At 47.2% G+C, this 24,524-nt stretch overlaps 1 protein-coding gene across 1 annotated transcript in view; it reads left to right on the top strand.

Moving 5' to 3' along the window:
• The window catches only part of LOC119386555 (neuronal acetylcholine receptor subunit alpha-7), a 124,683-nt gene that overhangs the window by 17,419 nt on the left and 82,740 nt on the right, over positions 1-24,524 (top strand). Inside the window, exon 2 of the mRNA XM_037653836.1 lies at positions 19,467-19,606. Coding sequence (XP_037509764.1) covers positions 19,467-19,606 — 140 coding nt within the window. The remainder of the gene's footprint in view (positions 1-19,466; positions 19,607-24,524) is intronic.

Below are 24,524 nucleotides of genomic sequence, written 5' to 3'. Positions count from 1 at the left end.
ACTTCAGCGAGCTTTCTTAGTGGCCACATAGATGGCGCGATGTGCGCGCGTGTGGCGCTTTAAAGATCGTCGCCCCGCTCCTGCGAACGCCGTTGCTCTTCGCCCTACAGGGCGTGGTCACTTTCGTGCGCTTATCTCGAGGGAAGAAGGGGTGGCCGGTGGGGTGCTTCGCTTCGCTCGTTGCAGCGGCCGCGTTTGCGAAAGGAGCGCGCTGTTCAAACAGAAATAAGTAACAACTGTGACAATTAGTTCGCGCTCGTCTTGTGTGTACCTGTTCGTTCGTTTCGTACGTCCTGCTTTGTGTTTGAGAAGTGCGCTTCAAGTGTCGAGCTGTGACGCATTAGTTCGCGCTTGTACTGTGTGCGTTCTTTTCGTGCGTCCTTTGGGCTCGAGCGACGCGCTGGCAATTTCGAGCTGCTTTCCGTTCTTCGCGTTACATTCCAATTTATTGCTATCGCATTCATTGCTTCGCCATCGCGGCGAAACTGTGACTTTTTTTTTTACCGAGACAATTAAATCAGATACAAAAAGAATATAGCCTAACTATATCTGTTCTGCCTTTGAAGGATCTACGCCCTATATCTGTATGAGTGAAAACACTCGTGTAAGAGGTTCGTGTTCGTTTGATGGACTCTCTTTGTTACGCTTTTACAAAATGTGTCTCTTTTTAATGCTGTTCGTTGTTTGAACATTAACTGCTTGTGCGTGTTGTAATGCGTTAGTCTGTTTATTTCCCTGCTGTGGAGCTGCCCTGAGTATGTGTTGGTCAAGCCGCTAATTGCAGCTTTTATTGCATGTTCATCCTCGCAATTAAATTGCAAATAAAATCAATTCAATTCAACGAAACCTGCCTCCGGCGCAGCAGCGCGTGTTGAGGTGCAGAAATGTAGTGGGAACTTCGCAACTGTGACGGAGCGTGACAGACAGACAGACAGACAGACAGACAGACAGACAGACAGACAGACAGACAGACAGACAGACAGACAGACAGATAGATAGATAGATAGATAGATAGATAGATAGATAGATAGATAGATAGATAGATAGATAGATAGATAGATAGATAGATAGATAGATAGATAGATAGATAGATAGATAGATAGATAGATAGATAGATAGATAGATAGATAGATAGATAGACGGACGGACGGACGGACGGACGGACGCCCACTATCTTCCTCACCTGTCCATACTGATCAATGCGCGTTTTCAATCTATCCACTATTGCGTTCATTGCGTACCAACTGTTCACTGAGAAGGCTCAAAGAGCAGCGGACAACGATAAGAAGCAGCAGCTCTTTAGGTTGCCGCAGCTACTCGGCCTTGAAGTGTTTGTCGCGGGAGCGAAACGAGCACTGGACCTTGACTTGTTTTTCAGCGTCAAGAACACGCAAAGCCCGAGGTGTGAAAGCGTGCTTCTTGTCTACGTCATTCTCTTTTCAAAACTTTGGTTCCGGAAACAGCTGTTGCTCCGCGAACGCTGTCAGTCGTTTTAAAGAACGTCAGCGTTTCACTCTCATAACAATACCATTTTGTCGCCGACAAAATGGTATTGTTATGAGAGTGAAAGACTTGAGAAGAAAATAAGTTATTTTCTTCTCAAGTCTTTGTGACCTGTCATTTTTTTATTAAGTCTTTACTGTTACTTTCCCCTTTTGAAACTTATTTTCCTGCCCCTTCTTTCTGAATAGTAATGTTGGCAAGCGTAATCTTTGTACGACCCTTCTTCTTAACCTCAGAAGATGGCTCACGCCCAATATATGGGATTAGCCAAGTAGCTAGTGGATTTTTTCATAACATTCTATAGGGTAATTATGCTGCTAGACGGTTGAAGGTAAATAATATATTAATTCGGATTTTCCATCCTGCTGCTTCCCTCGTGTACCTCTGCGTCCACTGAATATGTTTTTGTGGACCAACTAATAATATTTCCCCTGGCACATAAATTTGGCAGCATTATTATTATTTTGAATACTGCTGCTCTCAAACGAGATCATAGAAGTTGGGCATTGCAAAAGGTCAACACAGAAATAGCGAAGGAAGGAAAGGGAGAGAGAGAGAGAAAAGCAGGGTTGTTAGCCTGTCTAGAAAAACCGGTATGCTACCCTACACACTGGGAAAATAGATACTGGAGTTTGAAAGTTAGAGGTAGAGAGAAAGATGGAGATGGGGGCCAGCACACACGCACAGAGTCAGACTCCTCACAGTCACAATATCGCCACTATTCTATAACCGCCGGTTCAAGCAATAGCAAAGTTTATAGATATATATACGATAAGTAAAAACAAGTCACAATGTCACCATTAGTCTATCACCGCCGGTGCAAGAAGTGGCAAAGATTTACAAATAGACAATGTACGATAAGCAAAAACTAGTAATAATGTCACCAACCGCCGGTGCAAGAAATAGCAAAGGTCTAGAAATAGACAATACACGATAAGTAAAAACGAGAAAGAGATAGGGAGAATAAACTCACCATCTCCCGCTAAAGGGGATCATGAGGCGATGCGAAGCAGCGTTTCGGCATGTCGAGCCCGCGTTTCAGAGAGGGGGGGAGAGGGAAAGTGGAAAGGGGAGGGAAGAGGGTGAGTGGAGGGGTGGAGAGAGGGAAAGGGGAAGTGGAGAGGGCGGGGAGGGGAAGTTGAGAGGGGAAGGGGGAATGGGAGTGGAGAGGGGGAATGAAGAGGGGAAATGGAGAGGAGGAGTGGAGAGGGGAAATGGGGAGAGGAGGTGTGGGGAGAGGGTTTGCGCATGCGCAGTAAGGGTGGTCACGCCGCACACCACCACCACCGGATTGAACTCCGCCATAAGATGCTTCACATCTAAAACGTTTATTAACTATTCCTATTAGCAACTAAAGTGGGTGGGGCCCTTCGTCCAGTGCTCCACTGGCTATTGCAGCTCGCCGGGCCTGGTCCAGGGTTGCCAGTTGGCTTCCCGAGGCCTGATCCGAGAGTCGCGCCTCCCACGACCAGTGTGGTAATGTGTGTGTTTTTATGAGCGCGGAGTTTGCCGCAACAGGACACGAGGTACAGCTGTATGTAATGTGTGTCAGTGCTGGTATCCCTCCGCACCAGGGGCACTCATCTCGATATTCGGAGGGGTGTATCTAAGAAAGTGTGTGCAGGTTGGGGTACGTGTTCGTCTGCAGTCGGCGCTAGTCTCTCGATTGCTCTCTGTTCAGTTTCGGGTGAGGTGGTGCCATTGTGCGTCGCTCGAGCCGTTGAGCTTCGAGGATGTCGGCTCGACCGCTTGGTCGCTCGTCGTCGTCAGGGACTATGGTTTCGTCGACACGGGCGTCCGTCGCTCGGTATGTACTCGCGCGAGCGAGTCGCTCGGCCCGTTCTTTCCCGGGAACACCTATATGTGCCGGGCACCAAATGATGCCGTGGTCAGATGCGATGTGCGAGCCTAGGATTCTGAGAACAGTTCGGGGTAGTGTGCCATGCATGTAAAGTCGACATGCCCTTTGTGAATCCGTGAGGACGGTGGAGTTTGTTCCTCGCTTGTCTGCATCTGTGATGGCCAGGGCGATTGCAGCGGCCTCCGCTGTTGCCACGGAAGATGTGCGTATCGTCGCCGCTGCCACGAGTTGTCCTCTATTACTTGCCACTGCCGGGTACGTGCGGGACCCACTTGTATTGGGGGGGCGGAGGGGCAGGCGTCCGTGTAGTACACGTCAGGATCAGTGCCGTAGTTGCGAAGCTTTCGTTCGCGAGCTTGGCGTCGCGCTCTGTGGAAGTCCGGGTGCATGTGACGTGGTATTGGTGCCACGTGTACCTGTGAACGTATAGTCGGGGGGGATTAATTCTGTGCTATCTCCACTGTACTGCGGGGCAAGAGGAAAGCCAAGCTTGGTCAGTATAGCCCGTCCTTGTGGCGTGGTGTTTAGACGTTCCCGCTGCGCAAGGAGCGTATCAGTTGCATATTCTTCATATGTGTTGAGCATCCCGAGCGGAGAAAGAGCTGCGTTGCTGGCGTTTTGAGGCAACCCTAGGGCTGCCTCGCAGGTGATTCGAAGGAGTCGGTCCGCTTGCTGGATGTCTGTCCTACGAGTTGCTTGATAAGGCAGTGCATAGGTAATACGGCTGACTACGAAGGCGTGCACTAGCCGTAAGGTGTCAGCTTCGCGCATTCCTTTTCTACTGCGAGCGATGCGACCCAAGAGGCTGGTTATACCCCTGACCGTGCACTTGAGATTCGCAAGGGTGTGCGCGGTGCTCCCCGTTTCCTGGACGTGCATACCCAGAATGAATTCGAAGCTGCGCTACTCTCCTGATCGTCTTGCCTGCAAGTATTAATTGGAGCTCTGGGGATCTGTCAGCCCGGGTGTACTTCGGTCTCACATGGATGTATGCCGATTTCTCCGGTGAGCAAGTCATGTTCATTTTCTTCATGTGACACTCTATAACGTCAATGGCCCTTTGCAACCCCAGCAATGCAACCCCAGCAATGGCCCTTTGCAATTAGCCCAGCATGTAATGTCGTCTGCATAAATGGCCAAGCCCAAGTCGGGATCCTCCTGTAAGTCAAGAACCATTCTTCTCATGGCGAGATTAAAGAGAAGTGGGGAAAGGATGGAGCCTTGCGGGGTTCCCCTGTCTGGAAGGCTATATAGTGGGGAGCGTGTTGTGCCCAAACCAATACTTGCGGTACGGCCAGTCAGAAAGTCTCGTATGTATTTGTAAATGCATGCGTTCGGCCGCATCCGATATCTCGAAGGCCTTCCAGGACTGCTTCATGAGAGACTCTGTCAAAAGCCTTATTAATGTCTAGCGCTAGTAGGATCCTGTCCAGACTACCCGGTGGAGGATTGAGGACGTCCTCTCTAAGCATGAGGAAGACATCTTGGGTGGAGATGCCTTTCCGAAAACCCACCATAGAGTCTGGCAGCAGGTCGTGTCGCTCTATATGGTGTTCCAGGCGCGTGAGGATGACTCTCTCAAAGAGCTTTCCTAGACACGAGGTAAGGGATATCGGCCTTAGATTTTTCAAGTCCCGGGGTTTGCCTGGTTTTGGAATTAGAACAATAGTTCCCTGCTTCCAGCGTTGTCACAATGTCGCCGTTAGTCTATAACCGCCGGTGAAAGCAATAGCAAAGGTCTACAAATAGACAATACACGATAAATAAAAAGTAGTTCCCATCAATAAAATGACGGTAAATATAAATGTAATCGATGTAATCGTACACAGAACTCGAAGCCCTTGTTTCCATATGGCAACAGATATAAGTACCCCAACTGAAGTATTTTGCAGTATTCTGTGTTGATCTCTGAGCCGACGTCGAGATGCTGTCAGTGCGATGGTGGATAAGTGGTGTTGCGCTAGAGACAGCCATTCTCGATCTGTCACCGACCATCTGCCATTGTCCGAACCGCGCATACGAGAACGCGACGTGACAGTCGGCTGATACGCGGGAAAAACTCGATGCGACACACCGAGGCACTTTATTCGACGGGTGATAGGCGCTCGTTACTCATTGTGCAGATCGCAATACTGTCTCTCCGTTTGACTAATGGCACCCTTCGCCACCCTCTCGTAACCGTCCACTTCCTTGAGAATGCTCTCGCTCACCGCTCTCTCCTTCGAGAACACTCATTTTTAAGCCAAGCTTTTATAATTCACACATTTCGGTGGCGGCGTCGTACGCGAGAAGCACGGCGAGCGTACAGAAATGCGGCACTCGAAGGTCGCGCGCGCGTTTGTATTTCCAATAGGCGGTGCCCTCTCGATCGTGATCTCAGATCGAGGTCACTTGTCAGTTCACTGTTGCCTGCATATGAACCGTCGTTGTTTCCTGTAGCGAGTAAAGTGTTGCGCTGTCAGGCACGTGGCTGGATTCCCGTCACAGGAAACAGTTAGGAGGGAGCATTGCGCAATGCGATAGAAAGAAAGAAAGAAAGAAAGAAAGAAAGAAAGAAAGAAAGAAAGAAAGAAAGAAAGAAAGAAAGAAAGAAAGAAAGAAAGAAAGAAAGAAAGAAAGAAAGAAAGAAAGAAAGAAAGAAAGAAAGAAAGAAACTTAGTACGTCATGAACGCACTCTCCAAGCTTCGCTAGCCGCATTTTACCGAAAGGGCAAGGGCTCCTGCATTTGTCTCCTTACTTATTGTCGTAATCAATAAAAATAATCAGAAGCCGAATCCGTACAAGTTCTTGCTCGTGTGTTTTTCTTCTTTTTTTTTGCCATTGGCTGGTCACTTAGTCTAATGTTCTTTTTTATCCAACAACCTTAGCATAAGAGCTGCTTTGTGAACGCGCGCACCGGGCCCGCACCCACATAAACAACGTACTCCACATTATGTCTACCTGCTGAAAGTTGCGTGGATATCCAAGCAAATCGACCTTGTGCTAGGTCATTCATGTTAACTTCACACTTGCTTCCCTCGTAATGACGACTACATGTAAGTGAAAAAAATGACACCACAAACGGCAACGGAAATGTGATGTAGAGCCATTTTATGCATCCCTCAAATGGCCGCTCTTGTGAACGATGAGCTTTAGGGCTCAACATGTACCTCATCTTAAACAGATAATCCCGTTCGCGATCCGGAAAGCCTCGACAACTTGCCGATAATATTGATCGTACATTGCGCCGGGCCTACAAGCGAGAAGCTGCCACGATACTGTACGGCGAGAAAATAAATAAAGAACAAATTGGACAAGTACATTAACTGCGAACGGTGACGCAAGCCCTCGCGCACCTCTCAATGAATTCATTGTTCGAGGTATCGCTTTGAGGAGTGAGCTCACGGACGGTTTCATTGCAGGCTGCGTTTTTTTTTTTTTTATGGGACCACTTGTAATTTGCCCGGTGCATTGGCAATGATTGCGATCGATACCAGAAGGAGTGATCACGTGGCCCAATCACGACTTTTTGTGTTGACAAAACGAAAGGCTCTGTGATTATGCGAAGGGTTCCGTGCTCTTTCTGATTTTGCCAGTGAGAATCACGCATACCGTTATCCTCGTGTGAAGAACGACCACGTTCGTAGCTGGTTGAATAGAACCAAAAAGAACTAGTTCAAAGGTATTCTCGGATTGTGTCGTTACACAGACTCACCGCTATTCAGAACTTATACACACAGGCGGTGCCTTCAAAGGTAGTCATTAAACTTTCAATCAGAGTGTCCGAGTGGTTTGAGTGGTTGCCTCGTGCACTGTCGTGGGCATGGGCTATTGGAAACAAAATTTATGGGAAACTAAAACTTGGAAACTAAACGCAAAAAGGTTCTCACGTTTACGATCTATATTACTTCGGCTGAGTTGCTGTACTCGAGTCCCGGGTCGTGCCGGCAGGTTCTTGCGCGGTTAGAGTCAATCTCCAAAACGATACAAATGAACAAACGAAGCCTGCGGTCTACGAAGAGGAGAAAAAAAAGCATTCTGCTTAAGAGGACCGTGGAATTGGGACGAGCGTGTAAAAAAAAAGTGTAGAAGTAGAGGAAGTAAATCTGGCACTTAATCCCCAGAAGGCAACTTGGTGAGAAAATAAGGGAGAAAGCATTAAGTCAGAGGGGACAGGGAGAGGGTCACTACGAAAGCGGATCGAGCCTGAAAAATCAATCATTGAATCCTCTCAAACTTTTGTCAACCGGGGCGCATCGGAATCCGCGAGCACCGACCGCGAGACACGGCTCAGAAATGATCTCGCCGCCGCTAGAGGGGGCGGCCGTCGCACAGACAAACAAAAATAGAGGGCGCTGACCGAGACGACGAAAGCAGCTTAAAACGCCGAGACACGAAGACGCGGTAGCATGCCGGCAACAAGCGACCCCTAGGCTCGAAAAGCTGACTTGGAAGCTAAAAAACACAAAAAGAAAGAAAGAAAGGAAAGAAGGAAGAAAGGACGGTGAGAAAGAAAGAAGGAAATAAATAAATAAATAAATAAATAAATAAATAAATAAATAAGAGAAGGAAGATAACGAGTGGACCGAAGGAAGGAGCGAAGGGAAGAAAGAAAGAAAGAAAGGAAAAAGCCCTATCCCGCACACAAACTTAAAAGTTTCACTCAGGAAATAACGAAAGAAACGAAAAGAAAGGTGTAAAGAGCGGTGTCTACGTGGTAGAGTATTTCGTCCTTCCACACACTCCATCTTGGCTGCTTTTTATTAAGGCGCTTTGCTCCTTTCAGTCGTAAAGCTCGGGCGTTCAGATGCCATGGGAAAGGACTATTTTTTTCTCGTGTTCCAGGATAGTTCGTTTCCTTCGTGTTCGGAGCGAGAACCTGCTCCGCAGCACGCTTTGTGGAGGTCCCGGCGTCGAGTAACAGAATCAATGTTGCACGTCGGTGCAAGCAATACAACGCTGCCCCCGTTTACCATCGGCTGCGCTGCCGGATCGGGTGGTCGTTGGCAAGCGAAAAGGGCTATAGACGGCTTAAACACTTTTCTTTCTTTTCACTCTTCTTCGTTTTCGTTCCTTCAATACAAAAATAGGAACGCCGTCTGTTGTAACATTATTATGATTTGTTGTTATGGAAATACATTTATGTGCAAACAGGTAGACATTTACGGACAAAGAGCAACGCGGTATTTATGCAACCGATAAATTCCAATAACGCGGTAAATGACACATTTCTGTGCAGTCCTTGAGCTGGATTACCGGAAGAGGCGAACAACGCCTGCGAAGTAAATCGAGCTTCCATACTGACCAGTTAGTAAACGTTCGTTAATGCATGTTCAGCACGGGTATTTTGTACTTGCGAACCTCAACTGTTTGTTGGGTTAACCATAGTGGTTGTGCCCTGTGTCTTCAGATTTGGGTGCAGGTTAAAGAACTCCAGGTGGTCTAAATATCTGAAGCCCTCCACTACGGCGTCTGTCATAATCATATCCTGGTTTTGGCATGATGTTAACCCAAATACACCATAGCACACGAACGCGAATGCCACCCTGTACCAGGCATCCAAGTCCTTCAAATGCACGGATTAAATACAGCTCACTCAAGTTCTTAATGCAGCGCTGGAAAGACTCTAAAAAGAAAACAAAAATTACACAGCTTCGCACTAATGGTGCCAAGCCTGAGCAGTGGCCTTGTTTGTTTCTCGTTAGTCTTTTTCTCTCTTTCTTCCTCTCGTTCTTTCTTTCTGTGATTCTGTCTGTCTCTCTATTTCTCTCTTTCTCTTTCCCTCCTGCTCGCTTCATTCATTTTCCCCTCGCTTGCTATACTATACTGTACAATACAAGGCTATGCTGTGCTCTGCTAGCGTGCCTGGATAGCCGAGTACTATGATGCCGGTTCATGAAGATGAGGACCATTTCTGTTCACGGACCAATGCTCGGCACAAACTGCTCCGCTGTTAAGAAGCTTCCCTAGGAATTGGTCAGCGGTTCTGCAGTGTTGAACAGGTCTGCTTTTTTAGATATTCTGTTTTTTCAATCATTCTAGTAAGAGAGAGCGAAAGGAGAGAATGTCGGAGAGGATTTCCTGTATTACGTAAAGGCACATACGATTTATCATATGAAATGTTCATGTGTTAATGCGAATCTCTCGTTTCGATATTGGTGTGGTTGAAGCCTAAGTCGTTCAAAGTAAAGTCCCTGAAACTTCGTAAAGTAGCGACATACGTGCATGAAAGCGCGCCTCCTCTCTTTTCTCCCTCCTCTGCCCTCTCCGAGCCTGACGCCGCGTCGGCATTGGCCAACTGCCGTCACGTGGAACCGCTCGGAGCGTTCTCTTGTTTACAGTCGCCCGCAACTGCCATCTTTGCTCGCGTAGCGCGGGCAGCGCGAGCTCACTGTTTCTCAGCGCACATGTTTTATGGATACGCACTTTCCTTTTCGCGTGCGTTGTGCTCTGAGATACCTTGCACACAAGACCGACGAAACGGCTGATTGCCATGGGCTTCTGCTGCGCTTTCGGACGCAGAAAGAAACCAATTGAAGGCAAAATGCTGTTTATGATACCATCCGGGAAGCGCAACGAGTTGCGAAGGAAGTAACCTTCGGCCGACGTTTTCGACGCGACTGTGCGATGTAAGTTGCTATCCTCTCACTAGTTAAGTACTCGTAGAGGTTCGCGCAAATAGCTGCGTGCTATAACGCCGTAGACAGGTCTCAGTTAATCGTGCAGTACGTCGCTATTCTTCACACGTTCTATTACTGCTTCTGCGGGTCTGTACTAAGTGTTTTTTTTTTTTTCAAGAATATGTGGTTACGTTTTCTGCTTGACGTGATGCGCCTACTGGTTTGAGTTCGCGGTATTAGTTTGTGCGCCTAGCATGGCACGCCGATTACGGAGGCACGTCGACTGACGATCGGAAATGGGATTACGAAACTTCAGAGATTCGGCGCAGTTCTTTTGAAGAAACAAAGCTGCAGTGCGAAAGCTCAAATTAGGAGTGGCACTCTCTGTTTGTTTTGTTGCGTGCTCGGTTTTTTTTTTCCCGGAGCAAATAGCTTTCTCTGGCTCTTTTACGTCGACAGATCCGCCGGTGGACTTGCGATAGAAGGTAGGTAGGCAAAGCGTGCGTGCCCATCCGAGTCGCAGGGTGCGTTCATCGTTTAGAAACCTCACGTATACGTGTTATTTAGTGCGAAGGTTTACGTGCCATTTCGTGTGGAGGTTTATATCCGCGAGTAGCTTTCCGCCGCGGTGGAGCAGAGGTTGTAGTGCTCGGCTGCTGACCCGAAGGTCGCGACCGACCGCGGCGGTCACATTTCGATGGAGGTGAATAGCTTGAGGCCAGTGTGCCATGCGATGTCAATGCTCGTTAGAGAACGTGAGATGGTCAAAATTTCCAGATCCCTGCACTACGACGTCTCTCATAATTATATCGTGGTATTGGGACATAAAACCCGAGATGATATTATTATCCGCGAGTGGAGCTCTCGCGAAGGAAACGTTTACGGTGGCAGGCTAGTTTATTCGATCGCTTGCTCGTTCATTGAGCAGCGAGTACAGTTCGTATGTCAAGTACGTCTACGAGGCGCACTTGTGCACTATGGTTGGTGAGTCTAATCTCTTAACGAAACAACCAACGCTGTCTAAATTTATCGACTGGAAATGATGTACGCCTTCTGGCGCATTCTTCTTTCAATGAAGCTCCGAGCTGCTGCTTGCACTGACAGTCATTGCTCTCTGCACATATCTTTTTTACATGGCAAATCTTAACGGGACGCTATCTTGCATTCGCTGTTCGTTCATTCTTAAGTGCTGTTAAGATAAATACTATCATGAGCAGCAATGCGTACTGGGTAGTATAACTGAAATTAATCTTTCTAGAACCATTTCTCCGAGGACCAGTTCGAGCCTCTATTTCTGAGCAAGTTCGGAATAAAGAACGGCAACCTCTAGTGCGTACTGGCAGCCTCATTGCGTCATTGGTATGCGCGGCGAATTCGCCTCGCGAGGACGACGTGTACAATGTATAGGTTTCAGAAGGCTTCATGTAGAGCGAGACATTAACGTTCAACATCACATGTGTCCTTTACAAACGTGTCCTAACATCTCCTAAACAACATATAATTAAACAAAAAAGCGTACCAAAAACTAGACGGCTAGTGCGGTTGCCTAAAGCGCGCCGCCTGGCAAGCAAGCGCTCACATTGCGAAGCGTCGTCTGCTACGCAGGAGCAAGGTAGGTGGCGCCATGCTCGAAAAGAGAGTGCGAAGGAGAGGAGAACGAGGGGGAACGGGAGCGGAGGAGGAAAGTGTCGCTACTTTACGAAGTTTCAGGGACTTTAGTTCAAAGTGCAGTACTTGTACTTTATAGCGACAGAGCGTTGAGACGCCTTGTTGTCTGCCTTCCATATTTTTCTCACGCGGTTGTGAGCAACGACGCATCTTGTGAGCGCAAGTTCTAGTAGCGCGGTGTGCAAGTGCAGCTGGCAATCGCGTCTCACGGCAGCTGCGTCGTTTCCCTCCCCCCCTTTTTCTCATCCACTTTCACACTTGAGAAACGACAACTGCACAGCGAACAACGTTTCTTCGGACTCCGTCGTAAAGGTCGCTCGACGCCTTTAGTTTTCGCGGTCGTCGGCCTTTTACCGCGCGACAAATCAGCGGGAATGGAAAGGGCACAGCAGCTCTGTGTAGGTGAGATGAAGGCGCAGCAGGACGTTAAAGAAACTAAATGAAGTTAAGTTGACCTACATATTCCAATTTTCAAGCAGGGTTCGCACATTGTGCTTGCGATAAAAGCTACCAGTGTCCCTTATGTATTCACCTAAGACGACTCGAAAATGAAAGTCTTCTTTTTTTTTTTCCTCTAAGCCAATGTATTGAACATACTCGCACATAGAATATACGATAGGCGGAGCGATGTTATTCATTTGAACTTTATACGGAAGATCACGACAGCGCCGACGGCGACGGCAAAAACGCTTTGGGAATGTATATATAATTGGTATCCCAGTAATAAAATAAAATAAAAACACGCAGCGCACATATTTAGGAAAGAGCAACGCTTTCGTAATCGAAGAGCACCAAGTTTGTTGGTGGTCTTGGACAGCATTTAAATCAGTTAATTTCGCTTTTATTTGCTACTTAAGGACAATTCGCAAACGGCATATTGCGAGACATTGCGAGAACACGCACACTAAAGTCTAACGGGTTCCTGCTCGAATGGACAATTTTACGTGTTTTGTGCGTATAGCAGACAGAACGTACTAGTCGAGGTTTACCGAACTCAGCGTAAAGCATTTAGCGAGTTAGATTTCTATAAAATTTAGCGCATTTGCAGCGGACATACATGCATTATGTTTCACGCGTGAAAAGCGCGAGTGCCGAAGCCACAGTTCAGTACATGGCCTGTCACATGGTTCTTATTTAAAGGCTAATTTATTCTCTTTCGAATACGTGTCAAGCGTTTATATAAGCGTGGTCACAGGCGCCTCCGTTTATAGCATACCTTCGGTGATACCGACACCCCATTTGACAGTATAATCGCATTTCAAGCGAGACAGCGGAGCGAACTACATACCGCTGCTGCCCCGGACCAAACGGTACAACGGCTGCTATAAGCTTGACGGCCTAAGTGACTCGGGCCTTTGAATTCCTGACGCCGGAAAGAGCTTTTGCCTTGCTTTCCTGTTTGTGTGTGCCTCGGTTTGAAACCGGGGGTGAACAACTCAAGTGTGGGCTCCAGATTGATTCGATGGCCGCGTAACAAGGCCGAGAGAGCGGCGCGAGCGCGCAACTTCGGCACCTTGTCAGATTGGCGCGCCGGCGCAAGCCGAGTCGTCAGCTACGCTATCGTGGGAGCCGGGCGTCGCAGCACCTTCTTTGGTCAGGTCAATGAGGCGTGCAGCGGTGGGGTTACCGTATTATTTCGCGTGCGTTATAAGGCGCGTTTGTCATTCTTTCGATGCCGGCTCGCATCGCGTTACGCAGTGATGCTACCGAGGACTTCTGATTTGGAGCAATTGTTGGAGCAGCAAATTTTCCGTTTTGGAGCACTTTGGAGCAGCAAAATTTTCATCTTGGAGCACTTTGGAGCAGATAATTTTGCATCTGGGAGCACTTTGGAGCAGCGAATTTTACATCCTGGAGTGCAATACAAAAGCATATTGCATTAACATTCAAACACCTGAGTATTATTATGGGTCTCTTATGAAGGCTAGAAATATTTCGATTCATTGCAAATCTCATGGAAAAAAATCATCTCATCATCTCAGGAGCATAGGCGTGCGCACAGGGGGGGGGGGGGGCAGGGGGGCGCCTCCCCCCCTAATCACCTAAGAGGGGGGGGGGGGCTGCCCCGTACATTGACCCTTGCGATAGCAATTATATGGACACTCTCGGCGGATTTTTGCCGTCGCCGCTGCCGTAATTTTCCGTATAAAGTCCAAATTATTAACATCACCACGCGCATATAGCCGCGGGTAAAAGCTCGCGAGCGCTGGCGACGAACGCGGCTGAAGCGGAGATTAAACTAGCCGGCCGTCTGCCTCCGCCGCACGGACAGCGCATGAGATAACATCTTGCCGCGTGCGGGCCTGCCGTCGATTGCTCATCAGGCAGAGAGGAAACGCCCCGCCCGTCTTTCGTAAGGAGCATGAAGGGGGGGGGGCGCATTGTTCGAAGGGCGCAGTCGCTTGCGCGCGCGCTATCTCGAGGCATCAGGAGACGGCTCGTAAACTTGCTGTGCTCTCAACGCTTACTTCGCGTTTAGAGAACTCAGAGCAAGAAAACGCTTCGGTTCCTGGAGGGGCTATATTCCCTTAAACCAGCGTTTTGTTGAGTTACGCGAGATCGGATCCAAAAGAGTTAGCTGCTAGTCTTACTTCGTTTCACAATACAATTTTTTGGTATCGCATTCATTGCTTCGCTCTTAAGCGAAACTGAGTTTTTTTAGGCGGACGTGTAACATGGCGTAGCCGCTTCACTGTGGGCCGTCAGCGACGGGCTTGCTACCGACAGCTGCGCTTTTGCGGCTGCTCCGACCAGGAGATATGATTTTACTAATGAGATGACATTTTTAAAAAAGCAAGCAAAAAAAATCGAATTGGAACCCTAGAACGTGAGCTCGAAACGGCAGGGCCTTTTAGGTGCTATTTACCGCAGAGTGATTACAAACTCGGACGTGCTGGCGGAAGGAATTACGAAAAAGCTGTTCTGGATGAAGATGCATGGATAAAGTATATCTGAGGAAAAGTGTCAACGCGTTTCCACCGTTCGCGTGCTCTTCCATAAACGCGAAGCAAGGAAAATTCGATATTGTCCCATATATTTACTGCGAGCGATCCCAGATTTCATTCCGCGATGTCCGGAAACAGAAGTGACAGACATTTTAGCGGCACTCATGTAGTTATTACTGAACATTGCTTTCCTTACGTGCCGTGCGACGCTTGAAACGAGCTATCAGCAGCGTTTCTGGAACAGACGACGTCCGCCGATGGCCTCTGCGGAGAGCGCGTTTTGCTGTCGAGCCGACTTGCAGAACAGAAGCTGCGTCGGCACCGTGCATGACATCGTGGCTTACTCGGAACGCACGCGCGAGCGCTATTTATTCAGCGGAATAATTCTTGGTCCATGATTGCGACTTTATTGGCAGCCCCAAGATCGAGCTGCACATGTTCTGACGCGCCGGCGGTGCGATTGCCGGTGATAGACGCCCCCAAACCCGAGACTTTGGCGCAGTTTGGCGCAAATTTCGTCGATATTATCAGGATGGCGCAGTAAATACAATTTGGCGCACTTTGGCGCAGTTGGCGCAGGAGTGGAATCACTGGCCTTACGTTTTGATTACAAAGGTCATCGTTGGTTATTTAATTCTCTGCTGTAGCGATGGAAAGTGAGAAAGAACCGTTAGAATAGAAAAGGCGTAAACCTAAAAAATAAGCCCTATAACTTCGACACACTGGCGTAGCGACACACTGGGCGACACAGTGAGTGGTGCGAGGGGGTGTTGGGAGGTTCAAACTCCCGCAATGTTTCAATTTTGCATGAGAACATATACATGCACAAATAGAAACGCACGCACGAAACTGCATAAACAGTGGTTGAACCCCCCCCCCCCTCCCTCCTCATGCAGAAATTTCTGCCTATGCCACTGCTTCGAGAGGTAGAGGTTTTCTAACAAATACTGGATAGGTTTGTCCGCTGGCACGCGTAGCGGACTGTATACTCCAGATCGTAGCCAAAACTATCGGCAACACTACCTGAATGCGTTGCTGCGGTTTTGAATACCAACTGCACTCCGTCAAAGAGAGGCCACTCTGCTATGCCGATTATGGCTATGGGAGTGACTTCAACAAAGTCATTTTCGTTTCGTATAGGGATGGCCGACGACGCTCTTTGCGACGTCTACATTACTGAGGAGACATTGCAGAATATATTCTGCGACTGTCCTTGCTACGCTGTGCTCCTGGGTGTCGGAACAGAACGAGAACCGAAAACGAAAAATGAAAAAAGAAACGATATTTTCGACCGGAACGAAAACGTAACCGAAACTTTATTATTTCGTTCCGGAGGGAAACCGAAATTTGTTCAATCGTTTTTCGGTTCACGAGAAAAATTCGCAACCAGGAGCAACTCAGCTCATGCAATGTGAGCATATCTCATATGTGAGTATTAGCGCGTACCTCAGGCAGGAATTCCAAAGCAAAGATACGTTGGAACAGTGTGAAAAACGAAAACAGTGGCAACCAGAGATGTTTATATTAACGCAAGTGGACTTTGGCGCGCCTGTCACGCAGGTCAGCGTAGAGAGGGCATTGTCGGCGCTGAAGTTTGTTACAGCGAAAGCTGTTATGGAGATCACAACAGCTGACTTTGGCGCCATAGTTGTCCGCCGCCGCCGGTGTCCGTGACCGCTATCGCGTGTTATAAGAAAAAATCAAATTTCTAGGATCGGATGGGATCTCCACCCGCGCCCTCTGCGTGGCAGTCGGGTCTTCCACCACAGTGCCAGGCTAGTGCTTGTAACTCCTTCGCAAAAATACTTTATACAGGCGTCATGTCGGGCAAGGAATAGTGTTAATATATGTAATATAGTGTGGCGGAAGAGTAAAATAACAACCAGTCATCAAACAATGCTAATAGCGCATAGAGTGTGCTGTTTGGAAGTGAACACCCTGGTTGGAAGTGAATACCTCTTTCTTTTCTTTTTTGATTCTGTTCTCTCTCGTGCTACGTGAAAGCGAAGCGCACACGCAAGAGCTGCGCACATTTCAGCGAGTACGGAAACATACTTCTCGCTACACTGCGGCGCTACTGAATGAAAATAATACGCGTAAAAAATATAGTCAAGCCACCTCATGCTCTTTCCATTTCTATGACCTACAGGTGCACCTTACGGAAAGAGAAGGCATTCAATCTTTCGGAAAGTTGGCGCATGTTGTCACGGCCATAGGCGTGCGCAGCGTTCCCCATCAGGGGGCGCGAAGGTTCATCGCAGCGCCCCCCCCCCCCCTCTTAGGTGACTAGTGAGGTCAATGTATGGGGCAGATTTTGCGCCCCCCCCTCTTAGGTAATTAGGGGGGGCGCCCCCCCCTGCCCCCCCTGTGCGCACGCCTATGGTCACGGCCGCTAACATAACCTAAACTAAACTAAACTAACCAGACCTTACCTAATGTGTCCCTGCAGATTTTCAGAAGCCACGAGTGTTGTATACAGCTGTAGGTACCCATTCTACCACACCTCACTTCAGCAAACACCCCGTGCATGTGCGTTTTTTGAATGATGCGAACATGCGGGGGAAATATGTTGTCGCCTGTAGATGGAGAATGCGCCACGTTTGTGGGCGAACATCCTTTCTTGGACTCAGTAATATAGAGACAGGTTTAGCGATTATTCCTCGCATCTCTACGCACGTCGGCGGAAACAAGCAGCCCCCATACTGTTAATAGCGATTGCTAAAGCAGGTCACATGTTTACTTTTTTGTTCTATAGTTACGTGCAACTGAAAAAAAAAATTTCGGTGCCGTGCCTAAGCATACAACCCTCAAACACTGAAGGAATAAGCGCTAAGAATTGACGAGCACAAAACGGAGAGCAGACAAAGGACTGGCACTGCTAACAGGTCCTTTGTTTGCTGTCCTTTTCTGTGCTCGTCAATTTTTAGCACTGATTCTTTCAGTGTACTTGGATAGCCAACTAGCCGAACAGTCTGTTCTGCTAAAATACAACCCTCGCGTGTGGCAGGCATGGTTGCCTCATCTTGTCTTGGTTAAAAACCTTGCCAAATGGTGAAACACACTGTATTTTTTTTTTCTGTTGACACAGAAAACTGTAGACTGCAGCCATGCGCGAGCAATTCATTACCTTGCAGAGTTAAACGGTGCCGCAGCTATACGACCCACGCTAAGCTTCGTAATGTCGAAGTTAGGAATGGCGTAAGCGCTGCCGTTGCCTCAGAGACGACTTGCAGGGACCACTAATGGCTGAAGAACGTGACCCAGCATTGCCGGCGGCATTCGCGAAAGCTCGTACACCAAGCTTGCCAAGGAAGTCACCCAGCGAGTGGCGCAACCTAAGCAATGACCGCGGGCTATGTTACTTGGGTCTCCAAAAGGCTCGCACACCGCGGTAAAACACTCGAAGAGGTGCGGCATTCTTTCAGAAGCACTCGGCATTCTTCTATCCCAGGCCTACTGTACCTGCCTATGCTGCGATAATGAAGACGTAGGGAAACTTGTGCAGAAATTGTTCAACAGTAAATCTTCCTAATTTAAATTGAAAGCGCGTAGGTACCTCTAGGATAAGGATAGAGCAGGGATTGAAGTCCTAGTGCTGTCTACGCATTGCTTATGTAACAGAGGTCGAGCAAGTAATTTCGCTCTGTTCAACATTTCGACAAATCGCCTTGTTCGCGTCAGTGCCCTCGCGATGACGCGTATCATTTACAAAACAATGACCTCAGTGGCATTCCTTGCTCAACCCGCATTATTCACTTAAAGCCTGCATCTTCTTGTCCAGTTTAGCAAGGTCCTGGGAGCTCGGTCTAAGCCTGGTTCGGGACTTGCAACTCTGAGCATATTGCTGCAATGTCATATACGGCTTGTGGGTTTCGTGACACATTGTGTCACGAACACTACACTGCTTTGTATCGCGTTAAAGTGCGCAGTTTCTTTTGAGATTGTTTTTTCTCGGTGAGTTTTCTCGTTTTTGGCCACCTAGTCCAAGGCCCTTCAGCCGCACACCTAATCAACTGCCCACTCACAGAAGAGCAAAATTCTGGGGCGCTGGCCTACAGGGACCTCAGCGCTAGTCGCCATAAAGGTGTTTTTGACGTTTGTTTAGAAACACCGGATTGAACAACACATTGTGCCTGAGCATTGGGTAGTCTTATCGTGTGTTAGTCAGACATTGTCACAATCAGAACGGCTGTGATGTTGTCATAGATTGTACTCCTCCGTAATTCTTCCGTACACTCTTTGACGTTCCCAAGTACAATGTAGCATGGTGGCGACTGGAGATTTTCTCAGGTTAAAGGGACAGTAAAGCGAAGTTTAGCCTGATCAATTATACTCTCAGGACCATAGTGTCGTTGATTTCACCACCGTAGGTTTGTTAATAAATGAGAAAATTTATGTCATTAGTTTCACATTTAGATTTCCCGCCGAAATATCCGGCAGTGACGTCGCGGATTTCGATATGTTTTGGCCACATTGGCTCAGCGAAATTTCCTGAAATTTGTTAAGTCTACGACTGTCTGAGAAGAAATTGTGCGTCATTTTTATTGATTAGGAACTACGTAGGCCCCAGTAGACGCCGTCAAAATCTATGACGTCACGGCGACTGGGGCGGGAATTGCAAGGTGGCGTCACCACCCGTATTTTCTTATTCCGCGTTTTCTCGCTTACCAAGCGTCTTCTCGCAGCAAGCGTGGTGACTTTGTTATCGTGAAAGAGTGATTTGCTATTACGAGAAGCATAGCTTTTGTCTTTAGTGTTCCTTTAACCCCCCTCTCTTTCCTCAGCCTTTGCCTCCCTCTTTTCCCTCACTCTCCTGTGTTGTTTGTATTGTTGCCACAAGCCCTATAATGAACGATGGCTATTCTCTCTCTCTCTCATAATGTTTGCAGACTCTGAACAAGGCCCGCACGAGCGGCGGCTTCTGGCAGACCTGCTGGCCAACTACAACACCCTGGAGCGACCCGTGCTCAACGAGTCGGAGCCGCTCATCCTCAACTTCGGGCTCACACTGCAGCAGATCATAGACGTCGTAAGTGGACGCGCCACTCGCGTCGCCCCGAGATGCCCCTCTCGGAGCCCTTTCATTAGAGCACCGGGTCTCTGCCGACGCTTACGACAATCAAACCTGCGCAAGGATTTCGAAGGCCCGACTCGCGAAGTACGTTGTTATTAATGAGAGCGTTTTGTTTTTCTTCAATGGCTGACCGGAGTCTCTTCCGTGACGTCTAGAGTGGCCGTCACGAAGACTACAATTGTTTGTTTCGCAAGTTCAAAATGTGTCTAGCAAAGCCATGAAGATTTCTCTACAAACACTCGTGTAGAAAATACGAATTTTTGTGTAATACCTATAGTCCACGCACTGTCAACGTACGGTCTGTAATTACAATCTATAAAGTGCCGCGTTATTTGGGTTTCTTTTCTTTAGTTTATTGTGCAATGGGTGCATGACTGTTGCACATAGAAAAGGTAACATCTTTAGAGGTCAGTGCCACGGCTGCTACATAAAAAAGGTGTCGGTACACTCTTTAATTTCGTTACTCATGTTCCCAATCTACTTATTCTAGAGGATTCGCATGCATGCCTGCTGGCGAACATTTTTAATGTATTACCGTTTTTTTTGTCTTTACCTGATATCAGATCTGCAAGCCTACTTCTTGGTAGATGTGAGCCGTGGTTGTACGCGAAACTCGCATTTATTACACATCAGTGCGCGAGCACGTGACCGTCGATGATACTGACATCATCTTGGGATAGCAACCAGCGATCACCTTTAAGATGTGCGCCCTGGAGATGACAACACTTCATTTTGCCCAGGTTGTTCAACAGGCACCTATATATTACAAGCACTGTGTGTTTATGACGTATACGATTTTAGGTCATCTATCTTCTATCAACGCCAACACCATTGTTTTGTTGTATTTTCTTAGCTATTGAGTAAGAAATTAGTTTTAAAAATTAAGCAAGTGGTAGCTTGCGTAACGATGGCTGGGACACCCTTTATATTTAAGCATTGTGAATCAATGCGCCCAACGTGAATTGTTAACCTAGAACTTCCATTTTCGAGGTTGTTACCTCGAGGGATGAAGCAAAATTTATATGTAGCGGTGGCATTACTTTTGTGAAAACATCGAAGGACGCCGACCAAGGTTAACAATATTTACTGACGTTTCGGCTCCCACACGGGATTCTTTTTCACAAGCCGTTGTCCGCAGTCCATTGTGAACAATGATTCCGTCTGGGAGTCGAAGCGTCAGCAAATATTTTTCGCCTTGGTCGGCGTCCTTCATTGTTTCACCAATGTTTCATCCCGACCGGACGAGATTTCGTCAGGTCATCGGATTCGACAGCAGTTTTGTTCTCCGTGTTGATCACATACGTTTTAACGTTCTGAAACTTAAATCGTTTTCGCAATGCACTATGATGGAGGACCATTGTATGTGTACATGGAAGGCGCACAAGTGAGAGCTCGTTATGTATAGCGTCGTCCTGTCATATATAGCCCTTATAGCCTGTCATTCTGTTTCATGGCTATTTGCGCTCGCTCGCGGGACAATGCGCCTCACGTGTATTGTTTGACATACGTGTCGCTACGATATGTGACTTTATACATGACATATGTTGTGTACGATGCCACACATTCCTTACAAAACAGCTGCTGGCGCTAATAATTCGTTCGTTTTTATCGCACGGCACTCGACTTCGCTCGTCCTGATATTTTTCTAAACGAATAGGCTGAATTTCTTCACTCCGCACTTTGGTAAAGGTCGCGTTCTTTCAGCCAATGCAGTGAACAGCCTGGAAATATTTTTTGATGCAACTAAAGGGCAGTCTTTCGCTGCAGCCTGTCAACTACCGCGACACCGCGTGAATCATTTAATATGCGCGTTGCACCAAGTTTTGTTATCATCCGAAATATGACTTATTTCTTTAATTTTGTCGAAATATCAATGAATGGTTTTTGAGCTCCGTATAGTGTGTGGCACAAGCGTCATTTGTTATGCACATTTCACGCATTGTGTCTCGTTACACTCTATTTCGTTCTCGGTTTTTCAATGCCAAGTTAGCAGTTCCATTTTCGCATTCCATACGGCGTAGGTAACGAACGTTCACCACCGTCTTTTGCAATTATTAGACAGATTTAGTTGAGCGTCCGCAACAACGTACGGACGCAGCCTGCCAGCCATTTCCTATGGCAGGCTGCGTCCGTACGTTGCTTGCGGACGCTCAACTAAATCTGTCTATTAACGCAGGCTACGTCGACGGGAAAGCAAAACACGCACACCTCAACATATTTTGCCCTAAACGCTGACAAAAATGTGTCGTGCGACTATAGGAAGAAACTCAAGACTTTCTAAGATCTAATTCAGTGCGAAGCGAATTATTTTTTTGAGCGTGAATCGCATTGAATCGTTACAGCTATTGGATATTGACAGGTAGCACTGCGCGTTTCTGAATAGCTACAGTTTACGCTGGCGTGTGGTTTACTGAAAAGTGCTAGAGGCACTCAGACACCTGCGCACGTCCTCGAAGATGAAAAAAAATATATATATTTGACAAGAAGGAAGTCGTTGATAACCGTGAATCCCGCGACTTTTGGTAAATCAGACCACATCTAACGCTCGGTTGGGATTGTGCTGGCATTTAGCTTAATTAGAAGATAAATGATCTCAGAATTTGAGAATATGCACTGAATAATTATTCTTGTGTGTTTGTGTGAAATGATAATGTGAAAGCTAGCAATCCCGATGCACAAAAAAAAAAAAAGAAAGAACGGAAACCACGGTGAGCGACTGCAGCGTTTCACGAGTTGCTCGTTGAAAAAATGCATCAGACACCAAATGTGTTTATATAAAACAAATATTTTCCGCTCGGTCACAAACTCTGCAAGCAATTGATATTTCGGGGCCAATAAACGAAAAAATAACTACACCCATGCAACTAAATAGCGCCCTTGCAGTTTATTAACAAGAGCAGCGAGATTGTTGTTCGGCCTCAAAACCAAATCGACATTTCGTGCGATAAGTTGATGTGGGTAGTTGACTGGGCGGGGAGTACAGTGTGCCTATAGACACATCTGGGGAAAAGAAAAAAAACATGCGTGCTTCCTTATTACGTTCTTGCGGCGCCATGGTTCATGGCCATGGCACCGAACACACGCGTACACGTCTAGGGGTAATTAACTTTCAGTAGGATTTCATCGGGTATTTCCATCCCCGCTATATAGGTGCAGTTACAGAACAGGATAAAGAAACGAAAGGCAGAAAAAAAAAGAAGCACAGTACGGGGGAAGGGAGCAATAAAACTTTGGTTTTGGCCAGTTTGTTCATACTTTCATTTTTGCAGTGCAGCGCAACAAACACAGACAAAAAAGACACAAGTATGCAAACGACGAGCGCAGGAACTGCACGTCGCCCGTCCTGTGTACTTGTGCCTCCTCTGTCTGCGTTTCTTGCGTTGTCATTCAAAAGTCGAGGTAGTGAGCACTTGACTCGATATGGGAAAGGAGATCAAACATACGTAGATAGTTATTTGATGTGTACTAAATCTGCCCACGGTGATTTCATTAATTCCTGCCTTAAAAGAAAGCCCATTCTGCTCGTTATGCAGCTACTTGTCTCTAAGGTTAGGACTTACGAAACCTCAACGGCCCTGCAATCGTCCCACCGGACTCACAAGTAACAAGACGAACAGCAGGAGGCTCATTGCATCATAGGACACGGGAAGGATTACGAGCTCTTAGGATCAATTATCTTGCGGCTGGCAGCGAAGGAGCGGAGTTTAATTTTCTAGCCGCTGTAACGAGATTTCTCCGCGGTCAAAGAATGAAGCGTACGTTTTCTTAATTTTTTGTTGATGTCTGCAAGGCGCTATAAGGATAAAAGCCAACCTATCTCCGGATGCACGAGAGTTCTTATAGCTGGGCAAAATATCGAAACAGCGCAAACGATGGGACAACTAAAGGAAAGGACAGACAGGACAAGGCGCCTTGTCCTGTCTATCCTTTAGATGTGTCGTCGTCGTTCACGCTCTTTCGCCATGATCTCTCCAAGAGTACAAGTTAACGCTTCGCATGCCGTTTCCGTTACGGTGGCAAACTGCACTAGATGTTGGGCTCGCAAGAGTAGCTTCGGCCTTGATATTTTCTTTAGGTGTGCGCCAGTATTTGAAACTTTCGCACATTCAATAGACGAATATTTTGACATGTTACCCGCCTTTTGAATAGTTGCTATAGCTTCGGTTAACAGATACGCTCCTTTAACACTTCTTTTTTTAATATTTCAAATCGTCGACTATGCGTGAATAAACGCCAAATTGCAGCGGAAAATTAAAAAAAAAGATTCGATTTCTTTGGCCGCACTTGGCATAAAGCATGCGATATTACTTATCAGGAGCCACATTTTATCTTCACGGGCTAGAAACGCCATCCTTCGGGCTCTGCGAAGAAGGACGAGTTTGGAAACAAACTCGTCCTCTATGCTTAATTTGTGTTTTTGCGAAGCATAGCGGGCTACGTAGTCGTAAAATGCGTAATGGTTAACGCTGCGAGTACTAGGATGTGAGCATTGTTTTTTAACAATGTCCGAAACGGTTGTTCGTCATTACTTTTTAATTGGGATTGTTTAGAAATACACTGTCTGGGTTGAAATGACTAAAGGCAGATTAACTCTGCCTGACTAAGGTCCATCCGCGCATACACAAGCTCAGGAGCAGTGACAGAAACAATAGCAAAAATAGCAAAGACAATAGTAAACAACAGCAAGAACACTGCAAAAATAGTTCGAATAGTTATTCGAAGACTGTTCGATGTTTGACTCGATTCTCTTCTAGAAGTCTTCGACTCGAAGTGGAGTTGACCTCATAGAGTACTTTTCGCACACCTCCAATGTTTCCCCCCTTAAATACGCAGAGGCACTTGAAGAATGCATGGGTGTCGCTGCAATTATGTG

Source organism: Rhipicephalus sanguineus, chromosome 3 (genome assembly GCF_013339695.2).
Source record: "Rhipicephalus sanguineus isolate Rsan-2018 chromosome 3, BIME_Rsan_1.4, whole genome shotgun sequence".
In the NCBI taxonomy this organism is placed as follows: domain Eukaryota; kingdom Metazoa; phylum Arthropoda; class Arachnida; order Ixodida; family Ixodidae; genus Rhipicephalus; species Rhipicephalus sanguineus.
The sequence above is the reverse complement of the archived record's forward strand: the minus strand, read 5'-3'. Positions and strand labels throughout refer to the sequence as shown.